Below are 20,890 nucleotides of genomic sequence, written 5' to 3'. Positions count from 1 at the left end.
AGAACTTTTATTTATTTAGAATATGCAGACATTCAAACGCGAATGTCATCCATCCATTTTCTGTAACCACTTGTCCTATTCAGGGTCACAGGGGGTCTGGAGCCTATGGGCACAAAGCAGGGAACAACCCAGGATGGGGTGCCAACCCATCACAGGGCACAAAGCAGGGAACAACCCAGGATGGGGTGCCAACCCACAGGGCACAAAGCAGGGAACAACCCAGGATGGGGTGTAAATCCATCACAGGGCACAAAGCAGGGAACAACCCTGGATGGGGTGCCAACCCATCACAGGGCACAAAGCAGGGAACAACCCTGGATGGGGTGCCAACCCATCACTGGACACACTCACGCACCTATGGGCAATACTGTAACTCCAATCAGCTAAAGCTTGTTGTGGAACTGTGGGGGGAAGCCAGAGCCCCATAACAACACAGTGAGAACATGCAAACTCCACACACAAGGACCCAGGGCAGAGACTTTAACCCTGGTCTGAGGGACATAAGGCAACAGCACTAACCACTGGCCCCCCATAGTCTTCCTATCTTTTTACTTTTCTTATTTCAGTTTATGGAAATGTTTTCATTAACAAGTCTAACCCTGCCTTGCGTACTGGTAAACACATAGTGCATGGTTAGTTTTATTGAAATTCTTAAAACATCCATACCGCACTTCATAAATGTGACTTTTAACATTAGCTTTGCCTTGTGCATTGGCGCTAAAGGTATTGCGTTGTGTGGGCTGCATACATTCATGTGAAGTATGAATCAGCCCTGAGCGCGACTGGCTGAAATGTTGGGGGCATTCATTCTTATGTAAACACAATTTTCCGATATCGAGGTCAGAGAAAATTATCAAGGTTATGTTCATATATTGTGCAATCGTGACAGGCCTAGACATGGGGTCAATTAGTCCTGAGAATAGAATTGATATGATACTGTCATCATTCACCAAACTCTTCTGATTTAATACTGAGAAAAAAAAACTAGCTGAAATCTGTTCCTGTACAATTTATCTGTTTGCTTGACCTGTAGAACTGCGGTGATCAAGATTTCAGGGTTGCCAACTTTGGTCAGCTGGCTGGAGTGAGATTTTCAAATTGAGACAAGTTTGCACACGTATGCACAAGCATTTACATGTATGTAATAGTCTGTAGGGTTTGCAAACTATCCCAATGCTTTTCATGTGGACCCTTTTTAGTTTACTGTGTGATAATATAGATTTGTCGTAAGATTTCTTACGAGAGCGTGCAAGTCTGAAAGCAACAAATGTGCGAGAGTTGGCGACCTTGAGATTTGGTCAGGCACAGAATAATTCCTAAAACTATCCCCCACCAAAACACCAGGCTCCATCATGAATACCAGCAACTTAATCCACAGAAAAGACCATCATTCAGTCGCCAGGTACCTTGCTGCAGTCCCAGAAGGTTCCACGAAATAAACTGTGCCTATCAGTAAGGCATTTGATTGCTTAACAAAAATATCTAACAAAGGGACAACATTCAAAATCCATCCACACTGAACAAGGGGTGGGAAACAGACCCACAACACTGAACCAGGCAGGCCGTGGTACAAACCTTTGAGCCACTATGCAACACCAGGAAAGAACACTGTATAATAGCCAGAGGTAGATAGTTCAGGTACAGAAAGTAAAAATGCAGACCAAGATTTGGTTTCAACCAATGAGTTGAGTATGAAGAGTCACAGTCACAGAGTACTCAACTCAAAATCTTGGTCTGCATATTTACTTTCTGGACCTGAACCACAGACCGTTAATGGGATCTCAGTAACAATTTCAGAGCTCTGACCTGTAAACCTGTAAATCTGTCCATAAATGTCGGACTCCTCAGGTGCAGGATGAAAAAGCAAAATCTAGTGCCTGTCGTGCTGGATCATCCTCAATAGCACCTAAAGAGGTCAAGATGCCCACATCATGGCAAAGTATTCCTCTATTTATTATGAACTTGGTCTTGTGCGAGTTTGGATAGTTTGCATTAATCTTATATCCTGTTTGGCTAAACCAGAGAAACACCATGTGTGATGGATCTACAGCTGTAATATGAGGCAAAAATAGAACCGGCTAGATAAAACGGAGCCTTAGCTGAGTTTTCACACTAAGAGCTACCTGGCAACTTTCACATATCATAGATTGTGTCTTTTCATTCTCTCTTGTGTCAGCAGATAAAACATATTTTTTACAATATTTAAGTATGAATTTCATATCCTAATAAATTTTGCAACACCTAGCTTACAGCTTTTTTGAAGTCAGTAGGGGAAAATAATAATTTTCGAAAATATAGGTCTCCGAATAGTATGTTCCACAGAAAGATTTATGGAACCGTATTTTAAAAAGAAAAATACACAAATATGTATGACATATAAATGCAATGAGATCATAGAAGTACACAGTATGACTAAACAGTGAAACCGCAGACGAAACGTGCTGCAGACATAAACAAGACAGAACAAACAGATCAGCAATGCATAATGCATACAGACAGCAAATACCGAAATCCACATTATAATTCTATTGAAGACTAAATACATTTTCAAACACATAGACCAACTGTCACAGGTGGTATGTAAGTACAGACAACTGATAATCAAAACTTACTTTGCATTTTTCAGTTTTTGAAACCCAGCCAAACACCCTTAAGAACAACCAAGCAATCAACAATTGCCCAGAGAAATGATTTCCATAACTTCCTTATTGTCACAGTTAATTATATGCCTGGATGCTAGACCATTCACAAACTTTTTTTGTACAGCTGCATTAATGCATTTCCCGGAAGGAATCACCTTCCATATTTTAAAAACAAACAATTACCAAAACAGTTCTGAAATACCTTCAGACGCCCAAGAGGAAGCCTGCGGACAGACTGATGATGTGACATATTTCTCCTTTACATAGTAAGGCAGTTTTCTCTCTCCTCAGCTGAAGGCGAATGCTTTGAGACTCTGTGGCATATTTAATTAGAAGAAAGCTGCTTGCACTATCAGAGTGCAGATCTACCTCTCCAGCCTCTCGTGAGTCAATCTTCCCCATCTCTGATTTTTCTTTTATATTTATGCCAGAATATTTAATTGTAGACAAAAGGTTACTCTGGCTGTATTCACTGCACAGAGGCAGAATAATCTGCTTTCAAAAGGCTTGACATTTCAGGCTGTAAAAAGGCTGAAAAAATTATATTCCTGCTTTTGTTAATCAATGAAGGAGAACTCTCCCGAACAAAAGAATTAAATTGCTTGCTTGGCTTAATAAAACCAACAGAAAATGTAGCTTCCTCTGGGCTTTTTATGTGTGCATGCAGATCACATGCAGTCAGCACTCTAATTCTATATGATTTAGGGGCACTAACTCTAATGTCTGTGTGGCTGGACTTGTAAATTCTTTTGAAATGCAATCCATTGGATTTGACTCTCCAAGGACAGACTTATCATTAAGGCTGACTTTTACTGTCTGCTAAATGTCCAATGCCATTTAAAATTTCCTCACCTGCTAGTGAGAAATATTGTAATTCCATAAATGAACCGAGGCTACTGTTAGGGCCTTTTAACAATTAATTGTGTCGCATGAGTGTCTCTGCATTGTCTTGAGGAGATTCGCTGCCCTCACTGACTTGAATTGCCCTTTGTTCTTCGCTGGTCAATCATCATTTTAACATCCAGTACCACTCACCACCAATCACAGGCTTCAGCTAATTTAAGCACAAATGTGTAGTTTCCAAATTCTGTCTGATTATCCACACATTGTTTAACAATTAACAAATGAACAACCCTCAGATGTGGTCTCCTTCTGTGTATCGCACACTAATCATCTCTTTCATTGTGCGCTAATATAATGCATTTAATCTGAGATGCTTCATTGTTACAGTGGGGTTGAAAAGCCACTGGATATTCTGAGGGCAATCATTACCTGAATTTGCTGGGAAGAAACTGCAATATGACCCCATTAGGTGAACAGGTGTAAGAGTGAATTCTGCTTGAAAAGAAATGGATTTGAATCTCCTTATGGGCAACCAGTGGAGACAATTATTCTACTCAAGGACCTACAGCCCTTAAGGAGTTCTTGGTAAAGCTATTTCTGTATGAGAAATTTTAGATAATCTATGTCTTCTAAAATACAGTTTATTAGTTTCAGTTCAATTTATTGTTTCTTTGTGAATAATAATTTACAAAAGTGTACATATATTTAAAATAAACACCAGATCACTAACACCTCCAGTGAACAGCGTAGCAGATGACCTCCAACACTAGGGTCTCAAACAACACAATATCAGAAGATCCAGGACTCCTTTCGACGTTCCCACAAAGTGCCGGAAATCACCGCGCGCTGCAGACACGTTAGTGTCGTGACGTTGTTTCTTCGTGCGACATTGCTGCCTACTTTACGGCTGGTTGTCAGTGGCAGTGACCTTACATGTAGCCGTGTGGCTTGCTAGCCCTGTGCTTTTATTTACCCAAGCAAGAATATAATGCATCGCTAATTATTATTATTTTTTTTTTTACAAGTGGGAGATAACGTTATGTTTGTTGTTGCCGTGAAGGAAGTAGTCTTTCACATGAGATGGTATGGGAAAATTATGTTACTTTTAGATGTCTCGTGTCGGTATCTTTCCTGTGTCGTTACGAGGCTTGAATGTAGTTTAATTTTGGCTTATCAATTCTCTACTTGGGTGAAATTTCAGATATTATAATCGCAATTAAAATAACTATGTTGTGTTCTTATTTACAGGTAGTTAACTAGTCACGATTTAAAGTCTTTGCATCGTATTAATATTTTTTGCAGTGCTTTAGTTTAGGCTTATGATCATTTTCATTGTGTTGTAGATGATCAGTATGATATACCTTTGCATATATTACACGATATGTATGTAATGCATCCACAAACATTTTTAAAAAATACCTTGCGGTGGGTTATCGATCCTCGTGGATGTGAGCTCGTGGTGCCAATCAGTAAAGATCACTTGTGTTTCTTACTTCTGTTTGCAGGCTGGTACTGTGGTGGCCGTGGGATTAGCGCTGGCTGCCGCCGGATTTGCAGGTTTTTTTTGTTGCCGCTCCTCATTCACCACACATTTCATCTATCTCCCTGGCGCCTGTCCAGCTTGATGCATACAGATTTGAGGTGCTCGCTCTGATGAATGACCTAGAAAAGTATCAAAGCTTTTTCAATTTTGTTGGTCTCCTGCAGGACGCTATGCTGTTCAGGCCATGAGGCACATGGAACCTCAAGTGAAACAGGCTCTCCACCACCTTCCCAAATCTGTAAGATGTAAACATCTCAACACCCCCTCAAACAATTTTAACCATAATTAGCACCGTGACATTTTCAAACCCAACTTTGATCACAGGAAGTTTATTGTGGATTTATTTAGATAAATCGATGTATAGGTTGAAACTGCTGTCTTTGGAACAGGCGTTTGGTTCTGGATACTACAGAGGTGGATTTGAGCCAAAAATGACCAAAAGAGAAGCCTCTCTCGTTCTAGGCGTCAGGTACATGCCCCGTTAGTTTAAACACAGAATTGATCAGTCATTTTCCAAGCAACAGGTTTGTATCTTTCCTTTCTTCCAGTCCCACAGCCAATAAAATGAAGATAAGGGAAGCTCACAGAAAAATAATGGTGCTGAATCATCCTGATAGAGGTATGGTCACTTTTCACAAAGAAAGTCACTCAAGTTATAATAAACAGAAAGCGTTACTGGGAATTAATGAAATGTTCGTTCTTTTCTCTTACAGGTGGTTCGCCTTACCTTGCCGCAAAAATAAATGAGGCTAAAGATTTACTTGATGGACAGGCCAAGAAATGAGCACCTTTTGCACTACCAATAAATGTTCAAATTATCCTACTGTTCATAAATAATAAATACAATTCTTTTTCTTGAGAATTTTGCCCATCAACAAATCCTCCACAATTTATTTGCCCAGTGTAAACATAGTTAAAGTGATGAAACTTTCATTCCACAATGTAATTAATGGTTACTGGTTCAACAGTGAGTTTCTTACTGTGATGTTAAGCACAGCTAAAATTTCTGGGTTGCCGATCCTCCAACACAGTAGTTAGAAGCATGTGTTCATAGCTGCATTGAGGGGAAAAAAATAACCACAAAGCATTTATTGAACTTACCTGCATAGAAAACATACTGCACAAAGAAAAATATACAGCAAAGTATGGAACTGGACTAGCTCAGATTACATTTGCATTGAAAACATTTTCTGCCAGTTTAAGTGTTAAGTTTTTTTTTGTCTTAAATACTGTACAATCTAAAATAAATAATGAAAGGTCTCTTTCCTAAGAGTCACTGCTTTTTTCTGTGAAGCAGACACCAACAGAACAGTGAATTGGACCAAAGGTGAGCATAACAGAATTCCACCTAAGCTCCAGTGCAAAAAAAAAACCAAACAAAACATAACCCCCCCCCCAGAATGCGCTTCGAGATATTCATTTACAAAGTGGTTGCATATAAAAAAGTGAGAAAAGCAGTTAACGTTCTTCCTAATGGGTGCTATTGATGTCAGAAATCCCAACATAAGTTATCCAAATCAGCAAATATGTGTTCTGAAATTACTTTTAGAAGGCACAAAATATCTTACATTTTTTATTGTTTTCTGCAGGCTATATCTTATTTTGTTCCATTATAATGGAACTCAAAAGTGCGGTATAAAAAAAAAAAATCTGGCAGTCGTCTTTGGCGAGCCTATATGAGCACTGCTGTAAAACAGGGTATAAAGCAGAATCGCTTAGGAAGCCCCATTGGGCACATTCAGCTGGTCTCCGTCACCCCATTGGGCACATTCAGCTGGTCTCCGTCACCCCATTGGGCACATTCAGCTGGTCTCCGTCACCCTGGTGACCGTTTTTCGTCACTGGCTCGTCGGGAGCGCATGCCGTTTTTCCCGGATCGTCACGGGACGCATCTCCGGGACTGCTGTCAGTCACGACTGCTGGATCTTCCTCCAAGCAATCCCCCTGTGCGAGGGAACGAGAATGGGCGTGAAATCCAAGGCCCTCTGATTCGCTTATGCCTGTACGGTTCAAAAGCTTCTGAAAAGGCCTCCGGATTCAAGCAGAACATCATCATGACAACAGCGAATAAAACCTAAACACCTGTGGACCATTTCAAACTATTTAACAACTTAACCATCTCCACATTAGCTCTTAATCCTAGGCCACCTGATAGTGGCTCTTCTAAAAGTCAGAGAGGACAAACCTGAAGTTTCAGTTTCATATCTGACAAATTCACACAACCTTGAGCTTTACCTGCTCATTTTTGTTGTTCCTCCCCTTAGAGCTTAGCTGACTTTCCTGAAGCTCCGTCTCGGGTATGTCATCTGCAATGGCTGCTGAAAAACATCACCCAAATAAAAACTGCAAAATGTCCTGTACAACACAACAGATAAATTCTAACATTTCATTTTTGTACATAATTACAAATTCCTCACTCGGCTCCAATGATACAACAGCAGAACTTCTTTTAAAAGCGGCAGTTCACCCTAAAACTGAAAGCGGTTTACAGGAGCCATCTATCCATCTAGGTCAGGGCTACTCAAATCGCGGTGCTCAAGGTCTGAGCCCTGCTGATTCTCCAGCCTCCCTTTTCCCGTGAGCAGTGTATAAAGTCTCTGGGCTCCATTTCCCACTCGCACAAAACCCCACGCAAAGTGTTTTTGCTAGTTTCGTACCAGCACATTGGTCATTTTCACGCCATGCACGCATGTCATCAAAATAGTCAATGATTTTGCACCCGCTTTCCACTCATCGGAGTGGTATTTCTTAAGAGGCGTGGTCGGGCATATTGTTGGCGCGTTGCTATTTTAATGTCATTGCGCTTTTGACCAACAAAAACCACATCTAAAGCCAGTGGCACATTATTAAACAGTATTTAAGCAGCGCATTTTCGAAACGTGCGGGCTTCTGAGTTGTATCGTTAAAAGACCTTTCGAGTTCGTTATCAAAATTAAGCATGTACTGTAATTGAAAGGACATTTGGATTGCTGAAAATGCATTTCAGGCAAGTCAGGTGGAACATTACAATACAGCCCTGAGAAGGGCGCGGCTCTCTTTGTAGGATGATGCGTTTTGCGTAACAGTACCATGCATGATGGATGCCTGTTGGACATAAATCAGGGCGCATTAGATGAATTAGAAGGCGTGAGGCTGAACTGCATATGCTGATGCCAACAAGGAGTGGATGGCATCGGCGCGGGCAAGGAGGGATCAGCTGGCAGGAGAGCTGAATCATCTGTGAGTATATTGTGAGAGTAGTGATCTGGAGATTCCAGTAAACAAAGGCACACTTGCTGCTCCCCCGTCCCACACCTGTTTCACCTCAAAAGGCTTATGTGGAACAGTGCTGCCCCTGCAGGTGATGTGCTCGTCCACATTCACTTCGCGCACATCAGTTTCCTCGGCCGAGAAGTGACGTGGCATGCCAGGCAAACGCGCCATTGTAACGGTGATCCACTGCAGATCACGTGCTGCTGCCTTTTAAAGGTGAGGTGAGGCGTCATTCCAGTTGGTTTATTGCTTTTTACGCCCAAAACACACCACTGAATAATTAAGAGAGTCAGGACAACATTTTTTCCGCCTTGCGCTGGCACAAAGCCTGGTTATTCCCCAGCGTCAATATTGCAAAATGGATTCGGACACGCCCAAAACCGTTAGTTCCGCTCTGCGCGTCACACTTTGTGTCCAATCAGAATCAGTAATTATTAAATTAACTGCCTGGGAGAACTGAAAACAAGGCCTGGATTTGGAACCGAGGTCCAGATTTGAGGAGCCCTGATGTAGGTTCTTCTGCTGGGTCCTTCCTAGTTTTGTAGATACCTGCCACAGAAATGTCAGTCTCGGCCAGTTTGTAGCGAGCATTTTAATGCAAGAACTATTTTCTTCTACCAAACTCCAGACACCAATCGTAGCAACTCTGCGGACGATATCGCCAGGATGCTCGTACGATTAGAACTGCACATCCAATGAAATTACAATAATATTTAAATGACAGTTATTGGCGGTAGATTATCGTTTTTAAAAGGAATGAGACCGCAATACAAAAATGCTGGAGTCACATTAAGTATATTAAAATTTGGGCTTTTCTGACCTGTTACCTGGCTGGCTCTGTTTCTGTGCGTGGAGTACAGTGTCCCACGATAACTGCAATGCCCTCCAAAGGCTTTCCTGCTTGCTTACCAGTGCCGCTCCCATTGTGTGCCGAGGCATCTGACTCGCTCATGACATCGACTAGCGTGGGTTCCTCGTCCGTCCGGCGGCGTCGGGAGCGACGGCGCCTGCTTGCGCTCAGGTGGGGGTCACTGCCATCGTTGTCAGTACCCGGATCCAGCTCACTGTCAAGGACGCTGTACGGGTTACTGTCTGGATCTTTCAGCACTGCAAGTGGATTTCAAAGTAAAACGACAAACTGAAATTTTAACCCGGTAATAAAATAGTCACACCCTCAGCCACAAAAGAAAAAAAAATAGGCATGGCTATGTATATTTTGTTTGTGATTTCCCCCCCCCCTCCTAAATGGATTACAGCCTCAGTACTGAGGAGGACAATAAGTGTTTCAATCAATCCAGTTCAGGGACCAAAAACAAGGACATGTGACCCACGGTGAATACACTCAGCAGAACAGAAGCAGAACAGGGATACGGTTTAAGACTTGTACCAGAGCCGATTGAGGCACCAGTCGCTCCTCTCCCAGTGCCACGCCCCCGTCCCCCAGGGCCTCCTCGTCCACGGGCCGCTGTGAGTCCCTTTCGGCTTTCCCGCCCCCGGCCATCTCCCCCTGCAGATCCGTCACTCAGCTCTCCCTTCCTCTCTGAGTCTGTCTCGGAGGTGTTGTACTGCTCAGATTTCATCCCTTTTGAGAGCAGAACACAACACCAGATTAACACAAACTGCCGAATCCATACGGGTTATATAAATGTTTCTCCAGTTCACAGTCCAAGCCAGAGTAGTACGATTCATTTTTCCCACAGCATGCTGATGTGGGGGTTACCGTATCCAGAGGCAGGGTTGGGGCCCCGGCGACCCCGGCCCCGGGCTCCATAGGGGCGGTTTGCTCGCTGGGAAGAGCCACTCTCCGCTGCGGCATAGCCCCTGTTGCTGGGTCGCCCCGGCGCCGGCCTGCAGCCCACACCCAGGTGCCGGAGCTGCTCCTCGATCCTCAGCCTCTCCAGCCTCAGCTGCTCCACTTCCTGCAGACAGCAAAGGTCGGGGTCGGGGTCACCCTCCACCCGCAGACCCACTGGACCCGAAAGCAGACCATACGGCGGCTTACGTTGAGGTACGAAATGTGATATTCCAGCAGAACCTGGATGTTCCCAATGCTCTCCTTCGTGCCCACAAAGGTGAAAGGAACCATTCCCTGTATCCAAAAGCACAAAATAAACAGTATCATAGACAAATTTGTCCTTTTTGTTTACTAGCTTAGCATAATGGGAAGATAATAGTGGAGAAAGTGGATCAGTATGCTCCATTGTAGTAGAGTTATGGGAACCATGCTGTACAAAAGGGGAGCAGAGGATGTTCCATCTACCTAAAATGAAAGAGTCGGGCCTTACTTCTTGTCGAGGGAGTTTGCCATCATTGTCTCCTTCAATCCGCACTCGAACCACACCAGACTTATCTACAAGTTCCTGGATGACCTTCCCATTTTTACCAATGACCTTACCTGGAAGTTTCACAAAACACTTTCAATTTGAATTCATGGGATTAAAAATCCTTAAATGTATTGTTTCCAGAAGAAAAAAAAAAAAAAGTCATACCAACTAAGTTCCTTGGGATTTGAACTGAATCTTCAACAAACTCGAGGAATCCCCTCGCCTTCCGTACTGCCTCTGTGCTCTTAATCAGAAGGGAACAACGGTCAGAATCCTGAAACAAAGGTTAAGAAGAACCATTGTGCAGGACTCCCCGTTTTACCTCCCCGTAGACCCTGAAGCTCCTGCTCTCCTCATCCAGCTCGATGGCCGTAACCCCTGGCACTTTCCTGGCCTGCTGGATGTTACTGCCGTGGCTGCCGATGGCCAGGCCCATCAAGTCCTCCTTGATGACAAACTCCTCTTGGAAAGCAGCCACAAGCTGCTTCGTGTTCTGAAAACGCCCAGCAAATCCACTGCGTCACATGTTCTAGTAGCAGCTATGAACTCTTGATGATAACATTGGGACAGCACTGCTGAGCTATTGGTGACTTTCAGCTATCAGATTTCGTATTTAAAAACTTTTTGCACCCACCAAAAAGAGTCGTGTGTGTTTTGAAGAGTTGGGACAGAATTTCAAGCGCAGAAGTACAAAATATTTTATAAAATCCATAATGTAAATGACTTAAATTAACATAATAGCAGACATTTTCTAAATTTAAACTTAAATCAACACTTAGTCTGACAAAAAAAAAAGTAATAATAAAAATTAAATCATAAAAACAAACGTCTCTTACCTCCAAGTGTTTTGTTGCCTCTTCATTTCTGGACACAAGCAGTGATTTTGTACGAATACCTCGGAGGTGCATGTCACTCAGTAAAGAAACACGCTTCACTGTGCTTTCATTTCTGGACTGGAAAATAAAACGTTAAAGATTAATCAAGATGCCAATCAAGAAATGTTATTTCCCATAAAAGTAGCTAAATCACACAGGAGGACACCTACCAGTACAACCAAACTCTTAATTTCTGCATTGTAGAAGATCTTGCACGCTCCCACTGCCTTTCTGAAGTCTCTATGCACAAGCTCATCTTCACATCTGAAAAAATATCACTGCTTTTCAGAACAAGTGATATAAATATAAAAAGCACCTGAAAATAGACTTTGACGATGCAATTCATTTGTAGAAAATGTACATACGCTGCCTTTAACTCATCAGGGATTGGAACCAAACATTTTAAGAAGGTGCCCTTCATCACTGCCCCGTTCAGGTTTATGGGCCGGAGCCGGTCAAATGTGACGATTTCGTTGTAGGTGGAATCGCAGGCTGCATATTCAATCACGTAAAACTAAAGTGAGACATTGGGAGGGTGGGAATTAAAACAGGAATAGGATTCAGAGAAAAGCTAGACAGGCTAAATGCAGGCTGCAGGCTTCCAAAACTTACATCGCCTTTTATCATGCGTACTCTAGCCAACCACCAGCCACAAGGATCCTGCTCATTGGCTCTTGAGAAAATCTGTCAAGATGTTTAAAATAGTGGGAGGGCTTTTTTGTTATTTAGGTACACAATTTCCATTCTATCAAACATTACAGTAATCTTATGTTTCAAGAGTTCACTTTTGAGAACTCGCACGCATACCTCGACCTGGTCACCTTCCCCGATGTTCCTTTTGCCGCCTGCAGGGGGTGGCAGTCGTACATCGCAGAAAGGGACCTGTCGCTCTGGCTGCCAGCTAAATGATATTAAAAATAACTAAAATACAACAAATCCTAGTCTATGATGTTTTGTTTGACACAAGAGGTTTCAGTAACACTTACATCCTTGGATGTAGTTTCATTTTTTTCCCACAGGTTCGACTGAAAAACTCCAGATTACATTATGTCATACTTACTTATTTTCAAAGACAACTGTGAGCGAGTCTTCATGGACATCTGTAACAACTCCCTAAAAAGAAAAGGCAAATTATTTTTTTGGCTCTTAGGTATTTAAAAGGGAACAGCCTACATGCACAGCATAAAACGAATTACTACGTCATCCAGAAATGCGTCACATAAACAAAACGGGGAAAAAAGAACCCTACAACTATCACCAAAGAGAAAACGGAAACAACATAAAAGTAGAAACAAAAGTAAATTATTAAATTATAATATACGATCTAGTGTGTTGCCTATCGCTTTTAGAGTTTCGACTCTATTCCTAATTAAATAACTAGTTACCCGCGAATATCCGTGTCAGTCTGCAAAAGATCGTCGTATCTTTACGAAGTACAAGACCAAACCCTAACGTAGCGTAAGGCAACAAAACCCCAAACCAACAGAATAACAATGACCTGAATGCTTTCTGACATGCCAGTAAGAAATAATCCCGACAAAGACGACAAGTCACTCTTGTCAACTTCCATATAGTACAGAGATCCATAATTTATTAATCGACACCAAGGTCCTAATTTAATAGCTACGAAAGGTATTTATGCATATCTGAACTCTTCAAAGTGCAGTCAATGAGTAGCCAAGTTACCACACCCAGTACGTAGCCCAGTTAACTGAGGATAATTGCAAAATATAGCTATCAGATCTAGCTATTGCATAAGAAGCTAACTACTTGATTGCTGTGCGTGTTTGCTATGCAGATTCTAATTTTTAAAATGATGGGATAATAAAAGCAACAACAAAAAAACGAATGATGAGGTGGCTAACTGCAGGTATTTGGTCAGTACAAGGTGCCTTACAGCATAACATTGATTTGCCAAACATTGCCAGTGTTAAGAGGAAGGTCCAGGTGATCGCCTCTTTAAAACGGCGTTTTATATTTGCGAACGCAAATATATATAAATAATAATATATAAATAATTTGTTGCTAATGAGTCTGATAGCTAACCCGCTTACTGACAAACTCGCTGGCGGGACATGGATATTTCAGTTGGCTACCTTATAATAAGCCCCGTTGGAGCCACGAACCTCCACCGTCAGTTCCTCCATATTGGACGCGCAGTGCATGCCGGGAGAAGCTTCTAGAAGCTTTAGCGACTCCGCGTGAATGTTCTGCCTTGACGGCTTTTTAAAACGCAGTACAGGTTCCCACGTCCGGTGCGGAATGTGTCAAAACTGTGTAAAATATGACAGCGCAGAATATACAATTACTTATATAGAAGCAGTCTGAAATCAAGTTTAAACCAATATCAACTGTTTAACATAAGTTTTTTTTTTTATTTGCCATGAAGAAATTACATAAAATATGTGTCGTTGTTACTTCTTACATGGCAGTATTTATGCATTTTTAAGGTGCGTTGCACGGTGGCTGACCAGTTAGCATTGTTGCATCATACCTGATAGGATTAAGTTTCAAAATTATTAACCCTGTGTGTGGAGTTTACATGTTCTTCGGATCAGGCACGTGCAGGCTGGGGGTTCCGGAGCACCTGCCCCATTTGCCCGAACTTTGAAGTGCCTCCCTTTAGAAATACTGAGTGACCCTTTACGTGTCGAAGGCTTCGAGCACCAGCCCATCCATTACTGTTTGTACGGTGCTTCTTTAATTCGGATCCTCCTGGTCGAAAGACGTGCAGTAAGTTAATTTGTGGCTTAAATTTGACGTAATATGTGCGTGCACGTCCGCCTGCCATGGACTGCCGTCCCATCCTGGGTGCCCCTCAGTTTCTTTACCCTTGGCCTGTGATAGGCTCCAGCCCTCTGTCACCATGATCACAATATAAAAGGTTAAAAACGGATCGATGAGTAACAACAGGATCCAGGAAGAACTTGCTCTACATTCAAAAACTAAAATCGTATTAGCAGTATTATTTACAGCATCTGTAGCTACTAGTATCTGTAGCAGAACAGTAGGAAAGTCTTATGTCCACAGTTTGACCTCTATTAGTGCCACGTGATCAGATATTGTACTTCACTATGAATATCAATTTGAATATCATTGATAATTATGTCTAATGAATCACATTAATAAGTTGTTAAAGCAACATTGTTTTTATAAAATGCAAGTGTTGCACACTGCAATTTATGTTGTGACGGAAATGTGCTTGTAAAATATTGAACTGGTTCCTAGGTTTTCACCTTTTTTAAACACGACTTATTTCATAGTAACAGTAATATATCAATAATTAATAGTCTTGGGTTTGTGTGAGTGTTTAGCATCCAAAACGGGCTAAATAAAAATGTATTTTCAAGCAGGTTCTTTCTCATTTTAAGGGCCATTATTATGAAGGTGTTTACGGTTAGGCTGAAAATCCTCACTTCCCCTATGACGACACGATTATGGATTCCATTATTGTTAAGCGTGATTTGAAAATCGAGTCATTTCCCCGTTATGTAGTTTCATAAATCATTAATTCATCGTATAAGATCGCCATTTTACAAATAATGACTGATAAGTAATTAGGTATATCTCTACACTGCTCAATACAGCACTCTCTGGTCTTCGATTATCTGATTGATCTCAAGTGGTCCCGTACTGATACCTGTACAATTATCGACTGTACCCCTAAACCTGCCTTGACTTATTTTCTGAATGGTATGTAATTACTGTGTGTTTATAACTGTATGTGTGTATGCTATATAAAATGTATATATTTATAAAAAAAAATGAAACCTCAAAGGTTTGCATCACATTGTACGTTACTTCAATAAAATGCAACAATGTCACATTTCTATGTAACATTCAAGTAAGTTTATGTAAAGTTACCAGGCTACAGTGAAACTGAGATCTGCCCCTTAATGGGTTATTTTATGGGCAAACATGGCAGTGTTTCAGTTTTAGAAATTATATTGCCAAAAATAATAATGCTCCTCTCTCCCAATGTCTTTGTTCACTATATGTATCCAGATCCAGTTTATATGGGCTATTATTATGTATAATTGAAAAACATTAGTGCAGCTCTTTTGCAAGAGTAATTTGCCAGTAGTTTTTGTTCACGGCTGACACATTCGCCCTGGTTCTAATTATGGTGACGCTTTGAGTCATAGACAGCAGCTCAGCTGTAAAACTGGATTCTCTTTGCTTTGTTGCTAATTGCAGTCTCACTCCTATTGAATATGAAGTCGAGTAACAGAACTCAGTGTATGCGAACTCAAAGAGCCGCTCTGCCTATCACCCCGTATACTGTTGATCTTTTCAAAAGTGGAAAATAGTTTTTTTTCTCTCTCTCTCTCAACAGAAAATAACTAATCTTCTATGGGTCCATTAGCTCCTCATTAAAGCAAAATAAAAGTGCGTGGGATATCAGGTCTGCTTTTGGATGACTGAAGGATGGCACTTTAAAGTCCAAAACTAATTACTCATAAAATTGAATGAGAGGGAAAATCAGTCTTGTTTTTATGTTTTATTTTGCGGCTTGTAATTAGGTTCAGGCTAATTATATTTTTCATTTCATATGGTGAGTCTGGCCTTGTGCACTGTGTCTGTGATTCGATTATAGGCCACTGATAACGCAGAGTTTATTAAAATAAACCTTCAAATCGACGTCATAACTGGCTATCCATCTTAATTCTGAATTATAATTCAAATAAACGAAAAATGGACAACCAACGAGGAAATAGTTCAAAGAAAATTTTGCACCAGAGACTGGCAGAGTTTATTCAATAGATTGATGTCTGATCATATTCACAGATATAATGCTAGGCCTGTTAGCATTCTGTTCCGTCCTTTAGCTATCAAAACGAGTTTTTAAAATCATTTGTTAAATCCTTACAGGCTTGTTTGGATGTATTAGCGCTTCTTGCCTTCAGTATGGATATGCCCGCGTGTCTTCAAGCTTCAGCATAGTGGTGGACGACATGACTTATTTTCATGGAATTTCTCACTTTTTGGACGATGACGGTATTATATCACGGTATTACTGTTTTCCAAGTTTTAGGAGGAGTATAGCATGTCCTGGCTCTTTATGTTAATTTGTATATATATATACATCCATTTATGGATATATATATATATATATATATATATATATATATATATATATATATATATATATATATATATCGGAGTAACAACGCAAAGTGAATGACAAGCTGCATTTTACAGCTAATTTCAGATAAACGTAGGGTTGATCTTCAATTCGAGACAAGTCTGTGTATTTACATGTATGTAACAGTTTTAATACCTTGGAAATTGTCTGTAGGGTTTGCAAACTACCCCGACGCTTTGATGTCGGGAATTTTAGGCTTATAATAGAATAATATATATTTTCCGTAAGATTTCCTGCTGGAGCGTGAGTCTGAAAGTGAGTGTCACGCCACTTGAGTTGATTGGTATAAAAAAATAATATTACTTTATACAGTTGTTAAAAACATCAGCTTTGCCGAACATGAAATCACCAATAAACTGTGTCCATTTATCCAACATTTTATAAAATACATGCTGCGTCTGTTGTGAAATTAGACTGTTGACTTTTCGCGGTATAGTGAAATCCATATCGTGGTGCCGAATCACACCGGTAATGACTGTATGGGGGGTAGGGCCACGTCCCAACCGATACTGAGGAAATACAGTACCATGTGTGTTTAGGAGGCGGGGGGATTTGGATAGATTTCACCCATACCAATACTGAAACCAACATCCAGGATAAACGTCTGAAAGATGGATGGATGGATGGATGGATGGATGGAAAATAAACAATACAATAAATAGGCCTTTATCAAGTGCAGGCTAGTTCAATGGAGAATCGGGAAAACCCCGAATGAATATTTCTAGGGGGATTTTAGGTTGTCCCGACCTTAGGCAATGAATCGAATTGCGAACTCACTTACGTTACTGGAAAATATGCATGCAGCAGGTCTGATATTTAAGTATGGGAAGCATTTAATTTTTGCTGAACCTGGATTTTGCACTGCTGTCTGTAGTCGTTCCATAAATTCAAACCTCATAACGTTACAGCCAAAGCTTACAGTAAGCTTGTTAGTATTTTTGATGCTGCCGATGATATGACTGTAGCGTTTCCATAAATCCACAGAATTAACTATGATCTTCAGCAGCAGACCCGGGCCTGGGTGACAGGCATGTGCAATATGCAATGCTGAATATGATATAAAACTCAGTATAAAGTGTACATAATCTGCTTAGGACCTGGGTTCAAATACTTTATTAGAATCTCCTTCTTTAATATGTACAGTCATGACCAAGGACAACTTTAGCAAACTACAAACGTAAGTGCACACGTGTGCCTAAAAAGATAACTCTACCGTGAATATGTGCCTTATCCTGGCTAACTGCTGCTCCATTGGAAATACAAACACAAATCCTATTTAAATGAAAAACAGAAATATGTATGTAATAATTAAGAACCGCCATTGACTGAATAGTACTGTTGTATATCTACAGAATTTTTAGTTCTTTCGTAAAATAGGCCTATTACGTCACAGTCATATTCTTTAACAATTTTTCCAATATAAAATAAACGCATAGTAATTTCTCTGACGATTGTAAAAAAAAAAAAAAAATCCCCGAGCTGTTAATTACAAGTCTGGATCTGACGGTACGCAACATGTTCTCTTAATTTGAATAAACAAACAAACAGAATGAATCGCTTGAAAGTCTTTTACCGTGCATGCAAACGTAAAAGCTCTGCTGCTGATTGCTTGTAGTGTTCCTTTGTGGCCTTTGGAAGCCCCACCTGCCTCTAGCAAAACGTGAGCTTTGCAATTTTCAGATGCTCAGAGCGAAACGTTAATATATACTACTCAGCACCTGGATTAAAGTTCCTTCGCCGTGAGGAACTTTGAAATCCTCTCAGCTTCATGTCCTGTTTGCAGATTTAAAATATATATATATATATTAACAATAATTCATAAGTACCTTACAAATTCCAGTATCAATCAGTCGTAACTAAAGAACATGTGTGATTAGGGATGTGTGTGACCTTGCACATGAGCTGTTTGAAAATAGTGTGCAACTATTGTGGATGGAGTCTTAGTATCCAGAAAGTATTGGTGAATATGAATAGTTGTCAGCAAGTGTAACTAGATATTGCACTTTAAAGAGAAATGAATTATACTCTTTTCCGGCAGTTAATTGGTGGTTTTTATTTACACTTTCAAATAAAATGTAAAATATCTTCCTTTTGGTGGATGATTGCCATTTCAAAAGGTTAGAGTTATAACACAGATAGAAGAAAATACATAATATGCATACCAAATTTGTGGTAAAACTTTACGTTCTTGTGGACAAACGTCTAAGGGAGTTTTCAATATGAAAAGATCCACTTAAAATCCACTTAATGAAAATTCTGTAAGTAGAGCTTTTCTTAAAGTATTCATTTGCAGTCTAGCCTGCAGATTGCCGAAATGTCTACAGGAAGCTTCAAACTTTAACACTCCAGAAATTAATAACAGCATTAATAGCTATTTAAGAGGAGACAGGAAATATTGAAACGATTATCATAGAAAAGATAAGAAAGATTTTGCTTAATGACATTACAGAACAGAGTGCATCCCATCAAATCTATTCCACAAATCCTAATGTTACCTTTATCAGTTTTAAATGCAAATCAAGTGAATTCAGCAATAAGAAGCTTCCAAGAATTGGTTTCCATTTGTAGCAAAATTGCAAGCGTCTAGCACTTTTATCTAAGAATTTTACTTGTGCGTAAGCAAAAAAAAAAAAAACTGATATGTTATTTGGTTACATTCCATCAGTATGAAAAATAGCATTGTGCAAATTCTATGCATGCTAATGATATATAGAAATTCACATGCTTTCAGATAAAATGAGTTTAATTTTCTGTTGCCCACTGCTGGTCTGGCCTTCAGTAAATTACTTATGCACAGCTATTATTAAAATAGAGGGAAAGAAAATTAGAAATTCCTCATATCTCTCCGTTGGATGTAGCCAAAGCAGGACTGCCGCAGACACAATCGACCCTTTCAGGAAGCGCCACTCTTCTGAATTTAATTCACGTCTCTGCACATTTCCATGAGACTGTTGTAAATGCTGTGAGCTTGTTTACAGAATAAGCCCATGTACTTTATAATTTCTTCAGCAACCCTAAGTTCATTCATCTTTATGTGCGCATTCAAGTTTTCCCCTAACTAGCTGCTGTGCTGTTTTTGTTTAAAAATGCATGTAAATAAAATTCACTTGAATTGATGTCACACTGAATGATTATTATCTTATCACCTGGAAGATGCAGAGAGGATCTGAGGTGCTTAGTTCAACTGAAACCAAGTTACATGTGACAAATTTACACACAGAGACACCACCCATGTAGACAAATGAGCAGATCTGATGCTACAATTCATTGGAAAACAACGCTGTGACTAACAGGCATGTGAAGCATAATTTGGCATATAAGCATTATTAAGAGTTTAAGACATGTTGCTATATATATCAGCTATGAATCATATCATTGCTCTGTGCGCAATATTTTACACTATTAGTAATTCTCTGTGCGGTATTCATATTGCTGGTAATTCATTGTGTAATACTTGCATCATCAGTAATACTTTTCTGTCTAGCAATACCACATTGTTACTTTAAGTGTATTTCCTTATCTTGTTAAACATTACTACTCTCTATATAATTTTAAGTAGTTTTTATATGTAGTATTTTTACATTAATTATGTGTAAATGACGGAATGTTTGTTTTGGGGTTTTTTTTCGTTATACATGGTATAATGACAATAAAAGGCTTCTAATTTTACTAAGTAACCAATCCTTGATTACATTAACATTCCATTTATTTAGTAGATGCTTCTCCCCAAAGCAACATATATTCCAGAGAGAAAGCTCACATAGTAACCCTGAAGCAAATTGGGGTTAAGGGCCTGGCTCAAGCACACGATGTTGAAATCACTCTGCCAAACCAGGGGTTTGAACCAACAACCTCCAGATCAAAGGCACAAGGCTGCACACCACCTCAGAGTGGTTAGATTTATCTTTAAATACTTGTTACCACAGCATGTGCTAGTTAGTCAAGCTCCATTATTCAGTAATTCAGTTTTAGATCAGCTGAGCAAGTAAATAAGAAGTGCACGTTAAAAATGCCCATTTTAATGTATTTTTTGCTTTTGCAGGTATAAACTAAAATATTCTGCATTTATTAGGTAATGTACAGATTTACTTGGACTAAGATGTAACACTGGCGAATGATATGATTAAAAGTCCAAAAGCACAGTTGACGCATGGCAGGTGTAGGACCGATAACTGATGTTGTGGTTCCCTCTAGTGGCAGATTTGGCGCCTGCAGTTTTAACATCCGGGCAGCGCTCGGTTGCTAAGGGCGCCTTAGCCAAACAC

At 40.2% G+C, this 20,890-nt stretch overlaps 2 protein-coding genes across 8 annotated transcripts; one reads left to right on the top strand and one right to left on the bottom strand.

Moving 5' to 3' along the window:
- Window positions 1-4,381: 4,381 nt before the first annotated feature.
- dnajc19 (DnaJ (Hsp40) homolog, subfamily C, member 19) lies at window positions 4,382-6,293 on the top strand. Its single transcript, XM_023832895.2, has 6 exons — window positions 4,382-4,568; window positions 4,991-5,042; window positions 5,193-5,266; window positions 5,418-5,497; window positions 5,577-5,647; window positions 5,742-6,293. Exons 1-6 carry the CDS (start codon window positions 4,566-4,568, stop codon window positions 5,810-5,812), a joined length of 351 nt encoding a protein of 116 aa, XP_023688663.1. The 5' UTR covers window positions 4,382-4,565; the 3' UTR covers window positions 5,813-6,293.
- LOC111854667 (RNA-binding protein FXR1-like) lies at window positions 6,103-13,774 on the bottom strand. Of its 7 annotated transcripts, none has more exons than XM_023832893.2 (16): window positions 13,606-13,774; window positions 12,540-12,592; window positions 12,287-12,380; window positions 12,092-12,163; window positions 11,845-11,993; window positions 11,650-11,743; window positions 11,441-11,557; window positions 10,927-11,097; window positions 10,770-10,848; window positions 10,566-10,675; window positions 10,283-10,375; window positions 10,001-10,199; window positions 9,668-9,862; window positions 9,190-9,387; window positions 7,264-7,346; window positions 6,103-6,972 (listed from the first exon to the last, which is right to left on the bottom strand). In XM_023832893.2, the coding sequence occupies exons 1-16, from the start codon at window positions 13,642-13,644 to the stop codon at window positions 6,799-6,801; spliced, it is 1,920 nt and encodes a 639-aa protein (XP_023688661.2). In that variant the 5' UTR covers window positions 13,645-13,774; the 3' UTR covers window positions 6,103-6,798. The 7 variants fall into 7 exon arrangements, with proteins under 7 accessions (XP_023688661.2, XP_023688657.2, XP_023688660.2 ...); XM_023832889.2 differs by having other exon boundaries at window positions 13,576-13,769; XM_023832892.2 differs by having other exon boundaries at window positions 10,283-10,369; window positions 13,576-13,767.
- Window positions 13,775-20,890: the final 7,116 nt, after the last annotated feature.

The sequence above is a fragment of the Paramormyrops kingsleyae genome, chromosome 21 (genome assembly GCF_048594095.1).
Source record: "Paramormyrops kingsleyae isolate MSU_618 chromosome 21, PKINGS_0.4, whole genome shotgun sequence".
NCBI classification, from domain to species: domain Eukaryota; kingdom Metazoa; phylum Chordata; class Actinopteri; order Osteoglossiformes; family Mormyridae; genus Paramormyrops; species Paramormyrops kingsleyae.
Note: the sequence above shows the minus strand (reverse complement) of the source record. Positions and strands in the feature narration are given on the sequence as shown.

Coding starts and splice junctions, on each gene's coding strand:
- dnajc19 (XM_023832895.2), top strand. Junction 5,043..5,192: donor GGCTGCCGCCGGATTTGCAG/GTTTTTTTTGTT, acceptor GGTCTCCTGCAG/GACGCTATGCTGTTCAGGCC. Junction 5,648..5,741: donor GCTGAATCATCCTGATAGAG/GTATGGTCACTT, acceptor TTTCTCTTACAG/GTGGTTCGCCTTACCTTGCC.
- LOC111854667 (XM_023832888.2), bottom strand. CDS start 13,049: ATGGAAGTTGACAAGAGTGACTTGTCGTCTTTGTCGGGATTATTTCTT. Junction 10,376..10,565: donor GCAAACTCCCTCGACAAGAA/GTAAGGCCCGAC, acceptor TTGTGCTTTTGG/ATACAGGGAATGGTTCCTTT. Junction 9,863..10,000: donor CAACCCTGCCTCTGGATACG/GTAACCCCCACA, acceptor TGCTCTCAAAAG/GGATGAAATCTGAGCAGTAC.